This window comes from Mandrillus leucophaeus, unplaced genomic scaffold (genome assembly GCF_000951045.1).
Source record: "Mandrillus leucophaeus isolate KB7577 unplaced genomic scaffold, Mleu.le_1.0 Scaffold38, whole genome shotgun sequence".
Taxonomy (NCBI): Eukaryota; Metazoa; Chordata; class Mammalia; order Primates; family Cercopithecidae; genus Mandrillus; species Mandrillus leucophaeus.
The window spans coordinates 4,606,441-4,627,719 of record NW_012104031.1 but is presented as its reverse complement, the minus strand read 5'-3'; the positions used below and the strand labels follow the sequence as shown (position 1 = coordinate 4,627,719).

General features: G+C 51.9%; 1 protein-coding gene across 1 annotated transcript in view; it reads right to left on the bottom strand.

Annotated features, from left to right (window-relative positions):
• Positions 1 to 4,117: 4,117 nt before the first annotated feature.
• Positions 4,118 to 21,279, bottom strand: part of LMOD1 (leiomodin 1 (smooth muscle)) — a 59,545-nt gene continuing 42,383 nt past the window's right edge. Inside the window, exons 2-3 of the mRNA XM_011990540.1 lie at positions 6,893 to 8,411; positions 4,118 to 6,058 (exon numbers count right to left, since the gene is read on the bottom strand). Coding sequence (XP_011845930.1) covers positions 5,814 to 6,058; positions 6,893 to 8,411 — 1,764 coding nt within the window. The 3' untranslated portion in view covers positions 4,118 to 5,813. The remainder of the gene's footprint in view (positions 6,059 to 6,892; positions 8,412 to 21,279) is intronic.

Here is a 21,279-nt window from a genome sequence, read left to right as displayed (position 1 = left end):
GGAGGCGGAGGTTACAGTGAGCTGAAATTGTGCCACTGCACTCCAGCCTGGGCAACAGAACCAGGATCTGTCTCTAAATAAATAAATAAATAAATCGAATGGGTATAATACCCCATGGCTGTCAGGAGGGTGAAATATTATGTACATTAAACTGTTAGTCCTGTCCTTTCCTCCCTGATTAGAGGTCCTAGGACTAGGAGCCAGGTAGAGACACCGGGTGACCCAAGAACCTGGTGCAAGGTGCTTCTGTCAGCTGCTTGGATCCCAGTCCCCAGGCCCATGTCTGTGACCCCCGCTGAGCCACGCAGTGGGGGATGTGACCTTTTCTCCCTCTCCTCCCACAAATACTGCCTGGAAAAGCCTCCCACCTCTGGAGCTGCCTGGCTGTCTTCCATCTCCTTGTTCCCTGGGGTCATGGTCCTTGTGCTCTCAGGACTTGTCTGGTGACAGATCCAGGGAAGGAAGTTTTATTGTTTTTAATTCAAGTGGGAAAAGTGTAAGCTCAGCTTGGCAAAGCCCCACCAGTGAGGAGCCCCTCCCCTCCCCAAGCCCCTTATCCAAGTATCCTCTAAGCCCAGCCCTCCTTTTCTCCCCATGCACAGGTACTCCAGCCCCACAGCAGCCTCAGGCTCTGCTCTCCTGCCCTGCCCCCTCAGACCTCTGGGCTCCTGCAGCCCAGCTGGGTTCTGGGTAGGGCCATTGTGCTGACCATGCCCCCATGCAGGGTGCTTCCCCCTACTCTGTACCCTGCATGACCAGGCTGGGGCCCCTGACCTCTGAGTTTGGCCTGACTAGGACCTGTGTTGCTGTGGTGCTAGGCTAGGCTGCTGGCCTAAGAGTGGCCAAGAGAGTGTGGCCCCCCTCAGCACCCTTCCCCCAGCACTTCTGGGGTGGCTTTCTGCCACCCACATAATCTTGAGGATTATCCCTTGTCATGCAGCCTGGAAGGCAAGAACTCCTGAGCCAGGCTTTTGGGGCCAGGGTCAGAAATTCCCCTGGCAGAGCCCTGCCCCTAGATTCACAGCTTTCCCCTTCCCAGTAAAATTATCCATGGGGCCCATGTGTCTGCCCCTGGATCAGACCCAGACAGGGAGGGGCTGCTGATGCTGGTAGAGACAGGGCCGAGGCCACAGGTACAAATCCACTTTCTCTTTGAGGGTGGGGACAAGAGGTGGGGGCTGGAGCCCTGGAGTCCCTGGCTTCACAATTTAGGAAAGAGGGTCTCCAAGTCCTCTGAGGTTTGGAGTCCAGTCTCCTCTCTCCTGAAGCTGAGAGCTGGAAGAGATCGACATATTAAGGTTTTTGAGTTTCTCTGAGAAATGATGTGAAATGTATGCAAGGTGATGCCAGTCAGAATTAATTATCCTTGAATCAACAACCTGGTGTCAATGAAAAAATGCTTTGTAGTCTGGGATAGGAGGCAGGTTTACCCCAGCTATAACTGAGACTGGAAGAGTGGGGTTGCCCCATTTCCAGTCAATTCACTCCGCAAAACACTGAAGAGAATTCGAAGAAAAGGAGAAAACTGCAACAAAGTAGGACTGTCACGTGCTCTGAGCAGTGATGAGGTCTCTCACATATCCTAGAGTTCTTTAAATGGAGGCAATCAGCCCTACATCTCTTCCCAAAGCACTGCAGACTCCTCTGACCCCACCTCATCTGACTCATCATCTGGGAAACAAGGGGAGCCCAACGGGGCCAGGGGAGTACAAAGCTGTAGTTGCCCCTCCAGATCACCTTGTTCCTCAACTAGCACCCCTGAAAGCCAATCAGGGACCCCATAAGGGCAGGCAGAAGTGAGGGTGGGAGGGGCAGTGTCCCTCAAGGATTGGGGGACCTCAGGACCTCTCTGGCTAAATCATGTTTGAAGTTTGGTAGAAAGGGCTTCCTAAGGTGACACCTTTTTAAGGTGTTGGAGCCTTAAGATTTGGAGGTAGGTTGGGTTCAGGTGAGCGTCCAGTGCTTTCCTGCAGCACCGTCACAGCCTTACTTCAGTGAGGGAAGGAAGGAGAGCTGTTAATGAGAAATAGTTCTATGGCCTGAAGACCTGGGCTCAAAACAAAACCAACAAACAAAAAAGACCTGAGCTCTGCCTTTTATTAGCTGTGTGATCATGGATATATTAGTTAACCTCTCTGGGCCAAACTCTATCTGCAAAATAGAATACTGGTATCCACCTCACAGAGTTGAAGGATCAACTGAAGCAACCTAAAGCATCTAGCTAGTGCCCAGCACCCAGCAGGTACAGGGGGGTGCAGTGGGGCTGACAGTGGCATCAGTCGAGTCCTGCCAGGCTGGGAGGGAATGGTGAATCCTGCAAGGGGCGGTCTGGAAGGCATAGGTGGAGAAGAGGGGCATTTTTAGACAAAAGCAAGACGAGTGCATTCTTAGGGCAGGAATCTTGCCAGGCTGGGCCTGCTCAGGAGGAAGGGATCTCACAGGGGGATGGGAGGGGTCAGGTGCAGGGAAGAAGCTAGGGCAGGGACACATGGAAATACAATGGGCAGGGGGGGAAGGTTGGCAAGAAAGGAGAGACACCTTGGGGGAGGGGAGAAGGGCCTCCCTCCTTCCCCCTAGGTGAACAGAAGGGCGGCACTTCAGGCAAGGAGTAAAGGAGGGAGGGGCAAGTAAGGGAAGGGCCCTAGAGGACTGGAGGAAAGAGGGAGGGAGAGGCAGGAGGGGCATAGGCAGGACGAGTGGGAGGTGCTGAGGGAAGGGTGCTGAGGGGGGCCACACTCTATTGGCCACTCTTAGGCCAGCAGCCTAGCCCAGCACCACAGCGACACAAGCCCTAGTCAGGCCAAACTCAGAAGTCAGGGGCCCCAGCCTGGCCATGCAGGGTGCAGAGTAGGGGGCAGCACATGGCAGTCCCGACTTGGTGGTCCAGAAGCTCATGGGTGACCTACATCCAGATCTCATGTTTCTTAAAGAGTGCCATATGTGTGCTACAGTGCCCAGGCCTACAGCCCCTTGCTCACCTGCAGGTTGAGCTTCTGTGAGGACAAGTGAGGCCAGCGCCTTGGCAGCTGCTGGTGCCTACCATCCCACCCACAGCCAGCACCAGGGCCTAGGTCCCAGTGCTGGCATCCCTTGGGGTGGCCCAGGGAAGGTGGAGGGAAATACACTTTTCCCATCTGGATAGGGCCAGGAGGCAAGAAGCTTGGGGTGCAACAGCTGGGCCCTGCAGGCCAGGAGAGCTGAGAGGTGAAGCCTCCCTTCCTTGTGGGTAGGAGCTAGGGAATGTGATTCCCCAGGAAGTGATGGAGGGTGAGGGGACAGAGTGGACGATATGACAGTGGGGGCTGCAGGCAGAGACTGTGGAGGTCAGACCGTGGCTTCATCCAGGTTGCTAGATGAACCCAAAGGTAGGAGACTTGGGTTCAAATCCGGATTCATCAACTTGGACAAGTCATTTGCTGTCTTTGAACCTGTTTTTTTTGTCCCTGTACCGTACGGGCACCAGACAAGGATAGAGCCTTTCTGGATGTTCCCCCCTAAGTTTTAGGAAAGGAAGCTGGATAGATGGGTGACTGCCAGTGCTGGTGGGGCAGGTGGGCAGCAGTGGGTGCATGGCCCAGCAGAAACGCAGCCTCCGGAGTTCGGGCCCCTTTTCCGAAGCTCACCAGGCTATCTACCCATCTTTTCCTCCTCCTCCCTCGAACTGCCTCCCTCCCCCTGGTCCCTAGCACAGCTTCAGGGCGTCCCTGGAGCAGCCGGAGAATCTGGGTTGCGGTCCACCCCCAGGTGGCGCTGCGCTTCCGCACCAGGTTCAAGTGCACCAGAGGAATGATTACATCATCCAGGGCAGAAACAGCATCCCGCAGGAGCACCGCGGAGGGGCCGCTCACTTGTTGCTCCGGACAGTAGGGAGTGGTTTTTCTCTCTGGCTAAATCATGTTTGAAGTTTGGTAAAAAGGGCTTCCTAAGGTGACACCTTTTTAAGGTGTTGGAGCCTTAAGATTTGGAGGTAGGTTGGGTTCAGGTGAGCGTCCAGTGCTTTCCTGCAGCACCGTCACAGCCTTACTTCAGTGAGGGAAGGAAGGAGAGCTGTTAATGAGAAATAGTTCTATGGCCTGAAGACCTGGGCTCAAAACAAAACCAACAAACAAAAAAGACCTGAGCTCTGCCTTTTATTAGCTGTGTGATCATGGATATATTAGTTAACCTCTCTGGGCCAAATGCTATCTGCAAAATAGAATACTGGTATCCACCTCACAGAGTTGAAGGATCAGCTGAAGCAACCTAAAGCATCTAGCTAGTGCCCAGCACCCAGCAGGTCCAGGGGGTGCAGTGGGGCTGACAGTGGGGGCTGACAGTGGAAGCTCTAGCTGGCCTTAGCTCCAGCTCATACCCTTTAGGTCTAGGAGCCAGTGTGTGTCTGTCTCCTCTCCTCTGGGCCCAGTGATTGCTTAGGTGACTGGGGTGACAGGCAAGTGGGTGGAGGGAATGGGAAAGAGTGTGCCCTGGGATCTGAGGGCTTTACCCCAGGACTAGACTGCCCTCTGGTTTTGGGCAGACCTAGCACAGTGATCCTGCTTCCTAGCTGGGGTAGCCCACCCTCACCTCAACGATGGTGAAACTGCTGTGCCTCCTGCTGTTGAGGCAACCTGGAGGCAGAGAAACCTACAAGTGACACAGACCCAAGGTGGCAGTTCCACAGTGCCAAGGGGTGCCAGCACCTTCAAGAGAATGAAATTCAGAAAGATGCCTTTCATCTACACACGATGGTGGGCATGGCAGCATTGTCAGCATTCCTGCAGTTGGGGCAGGAAGCAGAATTGGTGAGTAGGTGGGGAGGGCTGGGGAAGATGAGGCACTTCTGAGCCCTAGGGTACACAGGTATGGGTGCTATTCTCCAAATAGTCACTCCACTTCTCTGCCTGCTGCCTTCCTGGGCCTGTGACTGCTGTGAGGACCTGGCCCTGAGCCTGTGGTTAGGCAGAGTCATGGAATGAGCATCCCTAAACATGCCTAATATAGCCATCCCAGCGCCCTGCGCTCCACTCTGCCCCAGCACCCCTGAGAACAGCTCTGGCTACTGACTCCAGGCAGCAGGACTGGTTCAGGAGCAGACCTAGTAGAGGCCTGGCCTTCTAGACCTGAACAACCAGGTCAGTGGAGAGTCCTCTGCTCAGAGTTCAGATTTTCCTCCATGCTGCACTTTCTGAGGATGTGAATTTATTTCATGGCCAACTCAAATAGCATGGCAGGGAACCTCAGCTTCTAGAGTCCTCCAGGGAGCCCAGGGTTAGGATCAGGACTCACAGTTCAGGACAACAGGTGGGGCACAGCCATTCACAGCTAAAGGTTTGTATATATTATCAAAATCTTATGGAAAAACAGATACACAGCTATTTATACAGCAGCAGGTGGGTGTGAGGAAAATGTCTACTTTGGCATCAAACCTTCAAGTCCAGTTGCTGTCTGTCCCACTCCTCCTGTCTGGAGTCTACTCCCACCAGGCACTGTCCATCCAGGCCACTGCCCCTGCCACATCCTCTGGTTAGCCTGGACTTTGGGGTATCCTCAGCCCCTCCCCATGCTCCCCTTTGTGCCCCCGTGCCTCTCCATCTTTCTGCCATTGTCCCACACAGAGTGCCACTGGCCCAGCAGCTTTGCCCCGTGGGCTCCTCAGAGGCCTGAATCCTGGCCCTAGAGGGCAGTGGGGCTGGGGTGGATGTGGTCCCTGTGGGACATCTTTCCTGGATCACAGGTCTTTTGCAGCTTGCCAGCTACATGGGCCCTGGACAGCGCCATCTTCTCAGCGATGTGCTAAAAGGACTCTTCTTGTCCGGAAACCTGAGCTCCAGGTATTAAAGCAAAATTTGGAGAGCCTCAGAGACAAGAAAAGGAAAGCGAGAAGAGATAAGGCATCCTTCCTTGAGCGTGACCCAGGCCTTGACTGTCCCATGGCAGAATAGGGACATCCACAGCAGGTCAGCCAGGGACGGGGTGGGCAGGGTCTGTGTAGCCCTGGGAGGTGAGGCCTGAGCAGTCATGGCATTGGCAGATGGTGCCTGGTAGCCTGGTCCTACTGAAGCAGTTTGGGCACTTCCACCTGTAGGGGCAAAGTAGAGACAGGTTAGAGAAGGGAGCTCGGCCACCTCACCTCCCTCCCTACTGGAAGGACACAGGAGACACTGCAATATGTTATGTCTGTGGAATGTGAATGAGGTGTTGACACTGAAGGAGCATTTTTCCTTGTCTGTAAAAATTGGATGTCATTGAGTGACCACTGGAATTACAATGGAAATTGTCCTTTATCTCATGATATCTTGTCCCAGACGATGTTGTGGGGGTTGGGTATCCAGCCAAATGGACAAACGATCATGGACTTTGTCACCCAGGCCAGACTTCCAGGGGAGGCAGAGCTTGGAGAAGTAGGGTGTCCAGGGATGGCTCCTGTGTCCATAGCACTGGCTAGGCAAAGGTAGACTCTCCTGAGAGGTGAGTCTCCCAGAGACCTTTCGGATGGACTGACCTGTAGGACTCGGCTTGTCCTGAGAGGAGGCTAAGTAAAACATGGATCATTTTTGTTTGGGGAAACGGAGAAGACTTAAAGGAAGGACCCGAGGCAAAACTACTCTGTAGAGGCCATTTCTCCATTTTAAGGAGAAACAGGCTTCACTGCAGGATGAAAGAGAAGCATGGAGTGAGGGGCTAAAGGAAGCTCCTTAAAGGAAAGGTAGAGTCTCAGCTCTAGGGAATGTACAAGTGTGACCTGCCTGCAGCCAGAAGGATGCATAAGATGACCTGAAGTTCCCTATGGGCCCTGGGAGTCTGTTTCATCTGCAGCCGACATGGGCTCCTCTGCATGCCTTCCCTTTTGCAGTCCTGCCCTCTCCTCCAGGCCCTAACCAGCCCTGCCCTGTTGGTTCACGCCAACAACTACTTAACTTCTTGAGCTGCTTGAGGTTGCTGGAGCGGATGGCGGCCAATAGCTGGTCACGGGAGTTCTTCTCCTGGGCAGGGAGGACTTTGTCTCCCATCTTCCTCTGGGTAGCTGGTGAGAGTGAATTCTTCAGGTTTTCCATGATAAGGGGTGGAGCCAAGGGAGGGGGAGGGGGAGGTGGGGCAGCTGGAGCACCCCCTTTTTTGGGTGAGTTCTTTGGAGAGGGCTTTGGAGATGGTTGAGGTGAAGGTTTTGGGGAGCCTTTGGCCAGAGCCCCGGCCTTGGGTACCTCCAGCAGATCCTTCTTCTCTCCCTTGGCTTCCTGTGCCTGCCTTTGCTCCTGCAGCCGCTTTTGTCTCTGCTTGTCCATGTTGCGGCTGAGCAGATTGGTGACGGTCATTCGGGGCCCGGCCAGCTCAAAATGGTAGCCCAGCTTGAGCAGGGTAGTATTCTCCTTCAGCAGCTTGGCGATCTCCATCTCTGTCTTGCCTCCACAGATGTGTCGCTGGTTGTGGAAGCGGAGCTCGGTGAGTGTGTTGTTCTGGAGAAGGGCCCGGAAGATGGCCAGGATGCCTTTGCCTGTGATGTGGTTGGAGTCCAGGTTGAGGCTGGTGATGGTCTTGTTGGCCTTGAGCATGATGGCAATGGCAAAGGCCACGTGGTCATCGGCTCGCGTGTTGGCCAAGGCAAACACCTTAACCACAGTGTTGAATTCCAGAGCCTCAGTAAACCGGACCAAGATCTCATTTGTGATGCAGTCTGAGTTGTTGACATTCACCTCAGTCATCTCAGGGTCATTGTTCTTCACTCTTTCCAGAGGCTCATCAAATATGCTGGGAGCTGCCTCCTCCTCCGCCTTGGCCGGCCCTTCAGAGGGCTTGGTGGGGCCACTGGGCATCTGTTTCTCGGGTGTTTTAGTCTTGCTGTCTTCCTTGGCTTCCTTTTCATGTAAGGGTTCATCCTTCTTGACTTTTTCATTCTCCTTTTTGGTGTCTGTGTTCCCAGTTCCTCTTTTTACCTTCTCATCCTCCTTTTTCATGTCTGTGTTCCCACCTGCTCTTTTCAACTTCTCACCCTCTTTTCTGGTGTCTGTGTTCCTACGTTCCCCTTTTACCTTCTCATCATCCTCTTTCTTGGCCACCTCCTTCATCTCCTCTCTCTTTTTATCCTTGTCCCTGCTCAAGCCTGTGTTCCTGTCACTCCCTTTCTTCTCCTCTTCCTTCTTGGTGGCCACTGCCCTCTCCTCTGCTCTTCCATCCTTCCCTGCCTCCTTCTTATCCACTGCAGCCCTGACCCGGCCCTTGTCAATGCCCCGGATGATCTTCTCCTCCTTGGGCTTCTCACCACTCTTGCCATCAGCTTCATCTCTGTCTCTAGAGAAGCTTTTCTTTAAACCACCCCTCTTTGGCTCCTTCCCCAGATCTGAGTCCCGTCTGGGGCCCAGGGCTTTTTTGCTGGCATCTCTGCCCCTTTCCTCTCCATTCTTGGCATCTGTCTTGGTCTCCACTTGCTTGCTTTCCTAAGAATTCAGAAAAGAAAAATAAACATGAAAAGCTGGCTACAGAGGGAGAGGAATGAGTATGGGGATGTGTGGGGGAGCGCTTACGTAACTGCCCTTGAGCCTCTGAAGGACAGTTGTGTTGTTTGGGAGAGTGGGGTGGATGTCTCCATTGAGGGCAGCAAAAGAGGGACTCAGGTTTAAGCTGCAGAAATGGAATGACATCAGACTCAAGGCCTCAGGGTCATGAGACAACCAAACACCTGCAAATGTTGTGGCAGTTCCTTTTATGGAGTATTCTCAGACCCAGAATTGCCCTTTCCTATCATGGGCGATTTAGAAGAACTGCTTCTAAGCAGTGCCCTGCCAAGCACATTGGAACCTGAGGCAAAAGGTGAAATACTAACACTGATTCTGTCTTTAAAATTTTGCATTGCTGTTTATTGTGGACTTTTTGCATTAGTTTTATTTTAAAAAATATACATGAGGCCGGGCGCGGTGGCTCAAGCCTGTAATCCCAGCACTTTGGGAGGCCGAGATGGGCGGATCACGAGGTCAGGAGATCGAGACCATCCTGCCTAACATGGTGAAACCCCGTCTCTACTAAAAAATACAAAAAAACTAGCCGGGCGAGGTGGCCGTCGCCTGTAGTCCCAGCTACTCGGGAGACTGAGGCAGGAGAACGGCAGGAACCCGGGAGGTGGAGCTTGTCGTGAGCCCAGGCCGCGCCACTGCACTCCAGCCTGGGCGACAGAGGGAGACTCTGTCTCAAAAAAAAAAAAAATACATATATATATACATGAAGGCCGGGCGCGGTGGCTCATGCCTGTAATCCTAACACTATGGGAGGCCGAGGCAGGCGGATTACCTCAGGTCAGGAGTTCGGGAGTTTGGGACCAGCCTGGCCAACATGGAGAAACCCGTCTCTACTAAAATACAAAATTAGCCAGACATGGTGGTGCATGCCTATAATCCCAGCTACTCAGGAGGTTGAAGCAGGAGAATCACTTGAACCTGGGAGGTGGAGGTTGCGGTGAGCCGAGACTGCGCCATTGCACTCTAGCCTAAGCAACAAGAGCAAAACTCTGTCTCAAAAAAAAAATATATATATATATATGTGTGTGTGTGTGTGTGGTGTGTGTATACACACACACATACATGAAAACATCAGTTATCTTACTCACTGACTTTTTGGCATCCACTTGTATTCTGTGCCCAAAGTGAGTGCCTCACATCCCCTCACCTTAGTGCTGGCCCCAGTTTTTAAGGAGTAGGTCAGTAGTTCTGAAATACAGGAATTTTATAAGCCAATACATTTCCAAAGGAAAAATAAAACTGGAGGGATCAACATATGCTAACATTTTATTTTACCAATTAAGGATATTTGTAATTTTTTTTTTCTTAGAGATGGGGGTCTCGTTATGTTGCCCAGGCTGGACTCAAAATCCTATCCTCAAGCAGTCCTCCCACCTCAGCCTCCCAAAGTGCTGAGATTACAGGTGGGAGCCGCCATGCCCGTCCGGTATTTTAAAATTCTATCTACCATCATCATCTCATCAAAATAAGAAGGAGCTAATTTTAAAGAAGGTAGGCATAACAGAGTAAAGAATATACCTTAACAACAAATATGTGTTTTTTTTAAAATTCACAGTATTGTCCTTATTTTTAGTAAAAACTTAGCTAAGGACAAGCACCTCTCTGTGGAGAGCCCTGGAATTCATTGGGTCAGCTGATCTCTGGAAGACTCGGCCAGATTCTAGATCTTGGATTCTATGACTCAATTTTGACCCCCGAGACACTGAGAAGTTTGTGAGAGAGGCCATGGGACCCTAGTCAGTTGAGCTGCGATGGGGGCTTGAGTTTTTTTTTTTTTTTTTTTTTGAGACAGAGTCTTGCTCTGTCACCCAGGCTGGAGTGTGATGGCGTGATCTTGGCTCATTGCAACCTCTGCCTCCCAGGTTCAAGTGATTCTCCTGCCTCAGCCTCCTGAGTAGCTGGGATTACAGGCGCGCGCTACCACGCCCAGCTAATTTTTGTATTTTTAGTAGAGACGGGGTTTCACCATGTTGGTCAGGCTGGTCTCTAACTCCTGACCTCCTGATCCACCCACCTTGGCCTCCCAAGGTGCTGGGATTACAGGCGTGAGCCACCGTGCCTGGCCAGGGGCTTGAGTTTTATACACAGCATAAGCCACCCACCCACACCTCCGTGGATCCCTGTTTCTTCCTCCATAAGGGTGCACCGAGCCTGAGCCCTGTTTTGAGAGCACTTGCTTCTCATCTTCATCAGAGAAGCAGAGGAAGTGGCAGGGTTAGACATTAGACTTAACTGTCCAACTGTGATGGAGACCCCAGAGCAACTGGGACTTAAAGGGAGGCTGTGATGTCCTCCCCTAAAGGTTTTTCAAGAGGAAGAGACTACGGTTTGAATATTTAAAAAGTTTTCTTTCAAGAGTGCCAGGTTGGGGTGTGGGGAGAGGGCAGGGAAGAAAGGAAAGCAGCTCTCTATCACACTCTCTGGCCCATGTTGCATTTCTTCAACCTCCACTCTTCGCCGAGGGAATGGAAAGAAAAGTGAGTCCTATGGAAACAGTTTGTACCTGCACCACAAACACATGCCATTGGGGACCAGCCCCTAGGTTTTTTTAGCAGTGAGAGTCCTTGGCTTCTCTGCTAGAATCACAATAAGCAGCCAAGGGGCACAGCGCCTAGTGAGATAGCGCCTTGGAATGTATCTGTTCTAGCCTTCTGCCCTGCAGGCCCCAAGGTCCAGCTGCACTGGAGGCCCCACTGGGGCTGTGGTGATGGAGCAAGGGGCAGAGAGCTCCCCCTCACACTCACTCAGGCCCCCAGGGAACTGGGTTTGACCCTAAGATCAACTGGATTCTACCCCAGAGCAGAAGTGATGGTGACCTTATTGAACCTTGATTTGAAAGGGACTGAAGGAGAGGAGTATGCAAATAGAGTGGAAACAAGGAAACTCAATGGATCAGCCCTTTTAGGAAGCTCTTATAATGATCTGCCCATAGTTTGATCAGGGAATTCCATCTCCTCTTCCCTGATCTCGTCAAGTTGAGAGCAGTTTCATCAGTGATTCTGTCCACTTTGGGAGCTTGGAGGTGAGAGCTGGAGGCACCGGCTTCTCTAGGCCCATGGTCTAGAGATCAGGCCCTAAGGCAGAGACTCCTGCCCTCCCCTCTTCCTTCCCTTCCCAAAATGTGCACACTTCGGAAGTTCCCAGAGCCCACTGTGCACTGCATAACTTCCCTTTCCAGAGTTCCCACGCCACTTGTAGGCTTCACTCAGAGAGAAATTGGGGATCCAGAGAGATCATGACTTAACTAACTTCACCTAGCAAGTTCAGGGAAAGCTGGGTTTCAGACCTGACTGTCTCACTAACAGCCACCAAGTCAGTGTAACCATCTCTGACCTTCCCCATCAGGGGCCAAAGCAGCTCCTCTCTGCCCACCCAGCATCCCTGGGGTGCCCAAGTGCCCAGCTACCACAGAGCTCACCCACTAGCCTCCTCTTTTCACACAGCCCCCTTCAGAGCTAGGACTCCCATTCAGACCCTTCCCTTTCACCCCTAGCCAGGTCTCAATTTAACCTTCTTTCCTTATTTTTTTATTCTTCTTTTTCTTTGAGACGGAGTTTCACTCTTGTTGCCCAGGCTGGAGTGCAATGGTGCAATCTCAGCTCATTGCAACCTCCACTTCCTGGGTTCAAGTGATTCTGCTGCCTCAGCCTCCTGAGTAGCTGGGATTACAGGCATGCGCCACCACGCCCAGCTAATTTTGTATTTTTAGTAGAGATGGGGTTTCTCCATGTTAGTCAGGCTGGTCCTGAACTCCCAACCTCACGTGATCCGCCCGCCTCAGCCTCCCAAAGTACTGGGATTACAGGAGTGAGCCACCATGCCCAGGCTCAATTTAACCTTCTTCCCTGACACCCCACATCCTGACTTCTCCCCTTTGTCCTAATCCAGGACTATTCCCCACTCCCTCCTAGTTACCTCCCCTACACTGGGGTCCTAGTTGGCAAGGATCTGCCAAGTGTCTGTTCTTGAGGAGGTGTGCCAACACTTTAAAAAGAACCTAATGAAAAACAGGCTGGGGGTGGGAGGGAAAGGGTTGATTAATCATCAGTTTCCTCCAAATAGCCAGGAATGAGAGGGGCTGGGGCTGGTTGCAGCTTGTGTAGCCCTGAGCACTCAGACGTTGCCTTAAAAGGAGAAGGAGCCCAGAGTCCTCCCAGGGCTGGGATTTCTGTTGAACTGAGCTCCTCGGAGCCGGCACATAGCAGAGCTGCTTCCTTCGTGCTAATCTGAAAGGGAGGCTAGAACAACTTCTTCTTGCTTCTAGAATTGATGGTGCATCCCGGTGACCTCGAGAGGTTATTTTTGCCTGTGTTTCTGTCTCTAGACCTTACTCAACTGCCTATCCCTTATAGCAGGAGTAGTTTAGGTTAAATATAACAAACAACTTCCATGCAGTAAAGGTCCACAGGCCTCTTGATGAGAAAACTAGGTAGCAACAGTTATTTTTTTCCCTTTGCGAAAAGCATTAGGGTTAGAGGAATCGCATGGGGTGGTTTGGGAGTCCTGGATGGAGGCAGGGGAATGGAAAGGATGACCTCTGAAAGCCTGTACTGACCTGTGACTCACTGAGGTACCTAGTGATCAGGCTCAGAGGTAAGAAACGGTTCTTTGCCCCCATCTCCTCCAGGCCTTATGGCGACATGATGTTGCTCTGTGTCTGCCACGTGCGTTAGGATCCAAGTTTAATGCCCTTGATAGGTTCAGATGGGCAAAGCACAGCATTTTCTCCCTTACCTTGGCCCTTCTGATGCTGCTTCCTCTAGAAGTCTTATCTGATTAAACAGAGGAGAGAACATTTCACCACTTCCATTGGCAAAAGATGAGAGGAAGAGGATTATTTGTCTATCCAGAAAGTTTAAAATGAGAACTTACTGAGGGCGAAGGCCAGAGCCTCTGTGTGCTGCATTCGGCAACCACAGCCCACTGATGCCTTGCTAGCCCACGCTGCTCCCCACTGAGGTCACCTCTTTCCTTCCTGTGACCCATCACCCGAGGAGAGGGCATCTACCTCTCTGCAGAGTCATTTGGCCCCACGTGGCTGCAAGGGAGGAAGTCTGCAGACAGACTCTGGTGAGAACAGCTCCAACAGGAGTTTGGAAGATATGGGTCTGCCTGTGCTTGCAGAGGTCACTTTCCAGCCACTTGCCTAGGAGAGGGCAGAGCCAAAGAGGGCAGGACTGACTGGCAATGACCACACCCCTCACAGGTGATACCACTGCCATGAATTCAGAAGCATTTGTTCCTTTCCCAAAGCAAGACTGAGGTGATGCCAATTCAGATGGTTTGATGCCACCCTTGCTACGTCCCCTCAAGGTGGTCAGTGATACCTATGCGGTCTTTTGATCTAGAGGCATCCGGAATGCTCCAGGCTGAGGGTTGGATCTGTGGCGTCTCCCAACTCTGCTTCTAGGAGACTTTTTCTAGGCCTTGGCTAAAGTTCCCTAGGACATTAAAAGGTGCAGTTTGTGTGGATCTGGAGCTCATTAGAAGGCGGCATTTTCACTTTGGCCTAGGCTGTGGCCTACTGCTGGTTTCTCCTTGACCAAAGTTATATTTATCACGAAAGCCCCAGGGAAATATGTGACGTCTCCCAGTCCCACTCCCATGCACAAACTCCTTACCACCTCTCCATCAGCATCCTGCATCAGTCCCCCTGACCTGCCTCCCCCATGTCTCAGAGCCCCCAAACATTCCCCTGCATTTCCCACAAGGCTGTCCCAGCAAGAGCTGGGGCTCTGGCCCCACTCCCTTCAGCCACCTGGGGACTTCCTGGTACCAGACACTACAGCTGCCAGTCTCATCTATCTTTACAAGGGAGGGCAGGGAAGAGCTGACCATGGGCTGGAGGGCCTGTCAAAGGTCCCCTGGGACAGCAGATGCCTTACAGGGCTGGTGTGCTGGGCAGGGCAGGCAGCAGGGCCCAGGGCTGGAAGGGACCGGGGGAGTTCACCCCCTGCAGTCTCCTGCTGCATTCCATGTGGAGTGCCAAATCTTTTATTGTTTTCCACCAAAAAGAAAGATTCTAGAGTCTCCGGAAAGGAAGTTTAAGGAGAGGCAAGGCACGATGGCTGACCCCTGTAATCCTGTCACTTTGGGAGGGTGAGGCAGGGGGATTGCTTGAGCCCACAAGTTCGGGACTAGCCTGGGCAACATAGTGAGTGAGACTCTGTCTCTACTGAAAATAAATAAATAAATAAATAAATAAATAAATAAATAAATAAATAACTAGACAGGTTGAAGGGAGGTCCATTACCCTATGAGGAAAGTTGGGTTCCTGGCACCAGCTGCCCTGGGTAGGGGCCGTAATGCCTGTTTCCCTGGGTGGTATATGGGGCAGGAGTCCTCTACTGAGGCTAGGGCTAGGTCATTAGACATGAAAGATTCAGATCTTGTAACAACTGATACTGCCCCTAGAAAGCTACAGGTTCCCTTTACAGCTGCCGGGAAAACTGGGGGCTGTTCTGGAAAAGTTCTGCCCATCGCGGTATATGAGCCCATTGGGTCTTTAGACAGTTGGCCCATGTGCAAATCCCAACTCTGCCCCCAACTAGCTCTATGACCTTGACTGAGTCACTTAGCACCTCTGAACCTGTTGTCTCATATGCACAATGGGACTGATCCCCCTGGGGATCCTCACTGGGTTGTAAGTGGTAGAACCAGGCCTCAAACCTAGATCCTGATGACAAGAAAGCCTTGAATAGGAGATAGGCTGTAAAAATCTAGGTCCTTCTGAGGAGTGATTAAGCCTTGAGGGCAAGCAGTACGGCCCCAACCTCCTCCTCTTTGAGCCCCTGCCCCCTTTGTTTAGTATCTTGGAATTGCTTAGCAGGGTGAAATTTGTTCTTACCCAGTAGCCAATGGAACTACATTGTGTGCTTTTCTATGGAAAATGAAATGACTATGTATTAAGCCCTGGAGACCTGCCTGGAGGGCTGCAAGGTGGGAAGGAATGAGGCTGCTTTGAGAAGCCTCTCCCAAACCCACCCCAGTCCTATGGTGACAGAGGCCAGGGTGGAGTGGGATAGGGACAGGCATTATCCCCACCAACAATAGCAACTAGCACTTGTAGGGAGCTACACTTGTGGCGCCCTGTGGGTACCAGGAGTCTGTCCTCTCGAGCCATTCCACCAAGAATCCTGCTGCGGGCCTTGCTCATACATCCATTCATGGCCCCATTCACCAAGAGGCTTCTGTCAACACTGTATGAGGGACACAGTGCTACATGAGAAACAGTCTTGCCCTCACAAATTAGGGGACATGACGAACCAGGGGACAAGTTCACATCAAAGTGTATATAGCAGAGGGTATTGAGGACATGCCCCGCCGCCCGCCACAGAGCAGGCCTCCCCCTGCTGGAGAGTTACCGCTTCAGCCAACAGCATTCCTTCAGGCCAGCCACAGAATCACTGTAGCCTCCCCCAAAAGGCCAGCAGCCCCTTTCTTAGCCACTCTCAGACTGAAGTTCTTCAACTCCTGTTCTGGCAGTGGCTCAGGGACTAGGTCTCAGCATCTGCCAGCACCCCTCTTTTTTGGTTATCCCAGCTCTGACCCTTCCCAACCCATCCCATACCTGCTTCCGCAACTTCAAAGCCCCCACTCTGGGGAAACATTGGCTGTCTCCACTGGCCTTTACGGGATGAGTTCTGAGGGACCCTTCCATTGACCCCTCCTAGTTATAAGAGGCCTCTGGGGAAACTGTGACCCAGAAATGGGGTTGGAGAAGGGAGAAGAAAATGACAAGTGCGGATGGAGTGCAAGTAGAACCTCACCTCCTTAGGTTAACATCTCTGGAAACATACTTTTGGGAATGTTCAAGGGCTTATACACAAAAACCCGCACAGACACTGAGCTTCTGCCCATACTGGAGCACAGTTAATCCCCTGCAAAACAGGGGCTCAACATAGAATTCCTAATTTGGGGTTGGGGGCTTTGGTGTATGATGGGGGGTGCTACAGGACAGCCTTCCTGTGTACTTTCCGAGACTACTGACAGCGCTGCAGAGCTGGAGCTCCCAGCCCCTGACCAAGGCAGGAGAGAGTAAGAATGCTCAGCAAGGGGGTTGACACAGCGCAGGTGCTCTGGAAATGCTTGGTGATGACAGCAAAGTGAACCATCCCCAAATAACCCACATGGAAACTATCAGAAATGGAAGGGAGTCAGGCTTTTCCCACACGGCCCCAGCATGGCCCCTCAACATCAGAGCCCACAGAGCTCTCAGCCATCCCCTGCTACCAACCTTAAGCCCTGTTGATAGACAGCATGCGGCCCAATCCGCACCCAATAAACCTGACAAGCAATGCTGGAGGCTTGTGCTCTCATTCCCCAGAAGAATGCTGGCCATGTGAGCACAGCCTCCCACATGCTCAGGGCTTCAGAAGAGTCATCAAGGGCACCCCCCAGGGGAACACGTGTACCTGGTAAAATGTGGGCTGAGAAGCCAAGGCCCATGCAGTCACTAAGCTAAGAAAAGCTGTGCTCCTGCAGGCATCCCAGACGCCCCTACTGCTCCATTCCCACCCTGCCTGACCTCTCGGTGGATTCTCACCGCACTCCAGGAGCCAACCCACTTGTGAGTGTGTGAAGAAACTCGTGGGGGTGGGGCACAGCCTGCAGCGTCCTGGCAAAATGTCTGCAGATGGTGGGGCCTCAGGTGTGAAAATGGCCCCCCCTTCCATCCAGTGAATAAACTAGAGAAATTCTAACACTGGAGGAGCTCATTTCATTGCTTTGAGCCCATATTTCTTTCTTTCTTTTTCTTTTTTTGTGGGGAAGAGATGGAGTCTTATGTTGCAGGCTGGTCTCGAACTCCTGGCCTCAAGCACTCCTACCGCCTTGACCTCTCAAAGTGCTGGGATTACAGGTGTGAGCCTGGCCTTGAGCCCATAGTTCTGAAGGGCATGGTCCCCACCCCTGGTTGCCAGTCCACCTGAGAAGTCAAGTTCCACAACCTGAGTTCAATCCTTTTCCCCAAATCCTTAGTCCAGGGAGTACCGAAGAGCTTCCTAACAGCTCACTTCTCCAGTGTAACAGTAGCTAACTGTGGTGAGTGCTGGCTGCCATGCTGCCCCCGGGTGCCTCTCATCCAGTTATGCACTCATGCAGTCCTCAGATGACTCTACAACACATCCCCATTTTACAGAAGAAGAAAGTGAAGCCCAAGATTATGCAGCTATTACATGATAAAGCAAGGATTCAATTTCAGGTTCTCAGGCTCTAGAGTCTGAACTTTCAACCTCTATATTATGCTCTTCGCATTAGTGGGGCTATGTGCTAAGCCGTTCTTTCACCTGAATGCCTGGTCCAGACACAGCCCTTCACCCCCAGCCACCCAACACTGAAATAAGAATGTTAATCACAACATCCACAGCCACCATTTAGTGTTTACAAGGTGCAAGATACCATGCTAATAAGTGCTTTACTTAAGTCATCAATGTAATTGACTCCTCAGCACTGCCATCTGAAGTGGACAGAGCTTGGTGAGGCTCCAGTCTCAGCAAGAGGAGGCTTGAGGGAGGAGCCCTTTTGGGTTGCTGGGAGCCGGAGCCTTTCACATGTGCCCACCTTCACCTTCTACCTTGAGGTCTTCCTTTCCCACTGTTTCCTATTTGCTTTTTTTTTTTTTTTTGAGATGGAGTCTTGCTCTGTTGCCCAGGCTGGAATGCAGTGGTGGGATCTCGGCTCACTGCAAGCTCTGCCTCCCGGGTTCACGCCATTCTCCTGCCTCAGCCTCCTGACTAGCTGGGACTACAGGCGCCCGCCGCCACGCCCAGCTAATTTTTTGTATTTTTAGTAGAGACGAGGTTTCACTGTGTTAGCCAGGATGGTCTCGATCTCCTGACCTCGTGATCCGCCCGCCTCAGCCTCACAAAGTTCTGGGATTACAGGTGTGAGCCACTGCGCCCGGCCGGTTTTTTTTTTTTTTTTTTTGGAGACAGGGTCTCACCCTGTCGCCTAGGTTGGAGTACAGTGGCGCAATCATGGTTCACTGCAGCCTCTGTCTCCCAGGCTCAAGCGATCCTCCCACTTCAGGCTCTGAGTAGCTGGGACTACAAGCGTGCATAACAACACTTGGCTAATTTTTATTTTGTTTTTCAGAGATGCATTTCACCATGTTGCCCAGTCTGGTCTTGAACTCCTGTGCTCAAGAGATCCGCCTGCCTCAGCCTCCCAAAGTGCTGGGATTACAGGTGTGAGCCACCATGCCCAGCCTATATGCTTTTTTCATTATGGTCTTAACAACCATCACATTACTGTGGTGCCTAAGAAATTAACTGCTGCAAATTCACTACCTCTGAACAGTGTGCTCAGGGGGAGTTACAGCTTCTGGGAGTCCTGGGAGTCAGTGTTAATATGTTCCCCTTTTGCAGATGGTGTCATATTTTTTTTTTTTTTTTTGAGACAGTCTTGCTGTGTCACCCAGGCTGCAGTGAAGTGGCACGATCTCAGCTCACTGTAACCTCCGCCTCCTGGGTTCAAGCGATTCTCCTGCCTCAGCCTCCCGAGTAGCTGGGATTACAGGTGCCTGCCACCTTGCATGGCTGATGGTGTCATTCTTAAACTATATCAGCAGTAAGTGGGAGGACTGGAGTTCACACTCACATCTCTTGGGTTCTAGCAGATATATTCTTAACTACTATGCTGTGCTCCCCACGGTCACAGTGATACGCTAAGGAATAAATGCCACACCCCTGGCAGGAGCTCCTGCAAAGCACACACCACAAACCCAGAGACAGCCATCTGGGCGTGTGATCGTTTGGCCAGATGCACACAAGTGCTAAGCACTGGGCTTAGCTCTGGGGACACAGGGATGGATACAATCTCTGTAGAGTGATGGTAAATTGAATGTCACCCCCAAAGGTTCTCAAAGGGACATCCAGCATTCTCTTGGATTTCATGCCAGACTGAGAGGAGGGACCACCTGGAGGAAAGGGTCCCATGGCTTTTGCTAAGGCAGAGTTAGGGAGAAGGCAGCCTCAAGAGACTAAAAACCAAGGTCAGAAACCCACTGGGGGCTGGGTGCAGTGGCTCACACCTGTAATCCCAGCACTTTGGGAGACCAAGGTGAGCAGATCACTTGAGGTCAGGAGTTTGAGACCAGCCTGGCCAACACGGTGAAACCCCACCTCTACTAAAAATACAAAAATTAGCCAGGTGTGGTGGTGGGTGTCTGTAATCCCAGCTACTCAAGAGGCCGAGGCAGGAGAATCGCTTGAATCCGGGAGGTGGAGGTTGCAGTGAGCCAAGATCATGCCATTGCACTCCAGACTGGGCGACAGAGTGAGACCACCCTGTCTTGAAAAAAAACAAACCTATTGGGCTTCTAATTTTCACACCATCAGGAGTCAGGGTCTATGGCCCAGGGACCTCCATGTATGCCACCTTACACTGTCACTTCCCTGTGTTGCTTTTGCCAGTGCTTGGCAATGAGACTCAAATGAAAAGGCCTGTGCTTAACTTTGAGGCCAAAGAGGAAATAAATGGAGGTAAGAAAACTATGCCCCACACCATAATAAGGCTGGGAAGAGGCAACCCAAAGAATACATGAATGGCACTAACTACAGGGAGCTTGGGGCACAGAGCAGGGCCTGTGGAGGAGGCCTGGCTGAGCGCTAACAAGATCCACAGAAGCAAACAGTAAGCCTGAGAAAGCCCTTCCGGGCTGCTAATGTACGTGGAGCACAGAGCCGGGAGGTTGCACCTGGAAGGAGTGGAGGAAGGTTCCATGAAGGCAGAGACATTTGAGCTGGTTCCTGAAGAAGGAGTGGGAGTTTGGTAAATGGAGAGCAGAGCGTGTAGAGGAAGAGGCTTTCCTCTGCAGCCTCATCTACTTTCTTATTCCCAAGCCTCATCCTACAATGTTGTCCCTTCGCACAGGCATTGCTCCACCCCATTTTCACCCAGCCTCACTCTACTCATGGTCCAGGATCAACGTCAGCATCAAGCACAGTGTGCTTTGGGAAGTGACCCCTGACCCCTGAACCCTTCTCCTCCCCCTCCCCCACAGCTCCCTTCACTCCCTCCCTTGTCTTGGCCCCTATCACTCTGTTTCTTTGTCCATCTCCCCTGCAGGATCAGGGACATGAAATATGGTTTATTACTGACTCGATGCCTAGCACACAGTATGATGCCTTGGCACATAGTAGATGCTGAGAGTTGCTGAATGAATGAATAAGAAAATGGTGTCAGCCAGGCGTGGTGGCTCACGCCTGTAATCCCAGCACTTTGGGAGGCCGAGGTGGGTGGATCACCTGAGGTCAGGAGTTCGAGACCAGCCTGGTCAACATGGTGAAACCCCGTCTGTACTAAAAATACAAAAATTAGCTGGGCATGGTGGCGGGTGCCTGTAGTCCCAGCTACTCGGGAGACTGAGGCAGGAGAATGGTGTGAACCCGGGAGGTGGAGCTTGCAGTGAGCCGAGATCCCACCACTGCACTCCAGCCTGGGCCACAGAGCGAAACTCTATTTCAAAAAAAAAAAAGGAAAATGGTGTCCACCAAATAAAGCCAAATACTAGTTTGGAATGATGAAGGTCAAGAAAGTTTGTAGAATAAGGAACTGGGCACAAATAAATGACTGATGAATAGAAACCACATGATTTGAGACTGTTGATGTTGGGGATCAGAGGAGTGCTCTCCCATGCTATTCACCACTGTCAGAGACCCATCCCGAGGCTGAAATGCCAGCGGGCTCAGTGTGGCCGGAGATATGAGAACCCTGGACCTCAGCTTTCTCAGCCTGGGCCAGGTTTCTTCCCCAGCCCCCAGAGTCATACTCCTGACCCCTCACCCTAGAT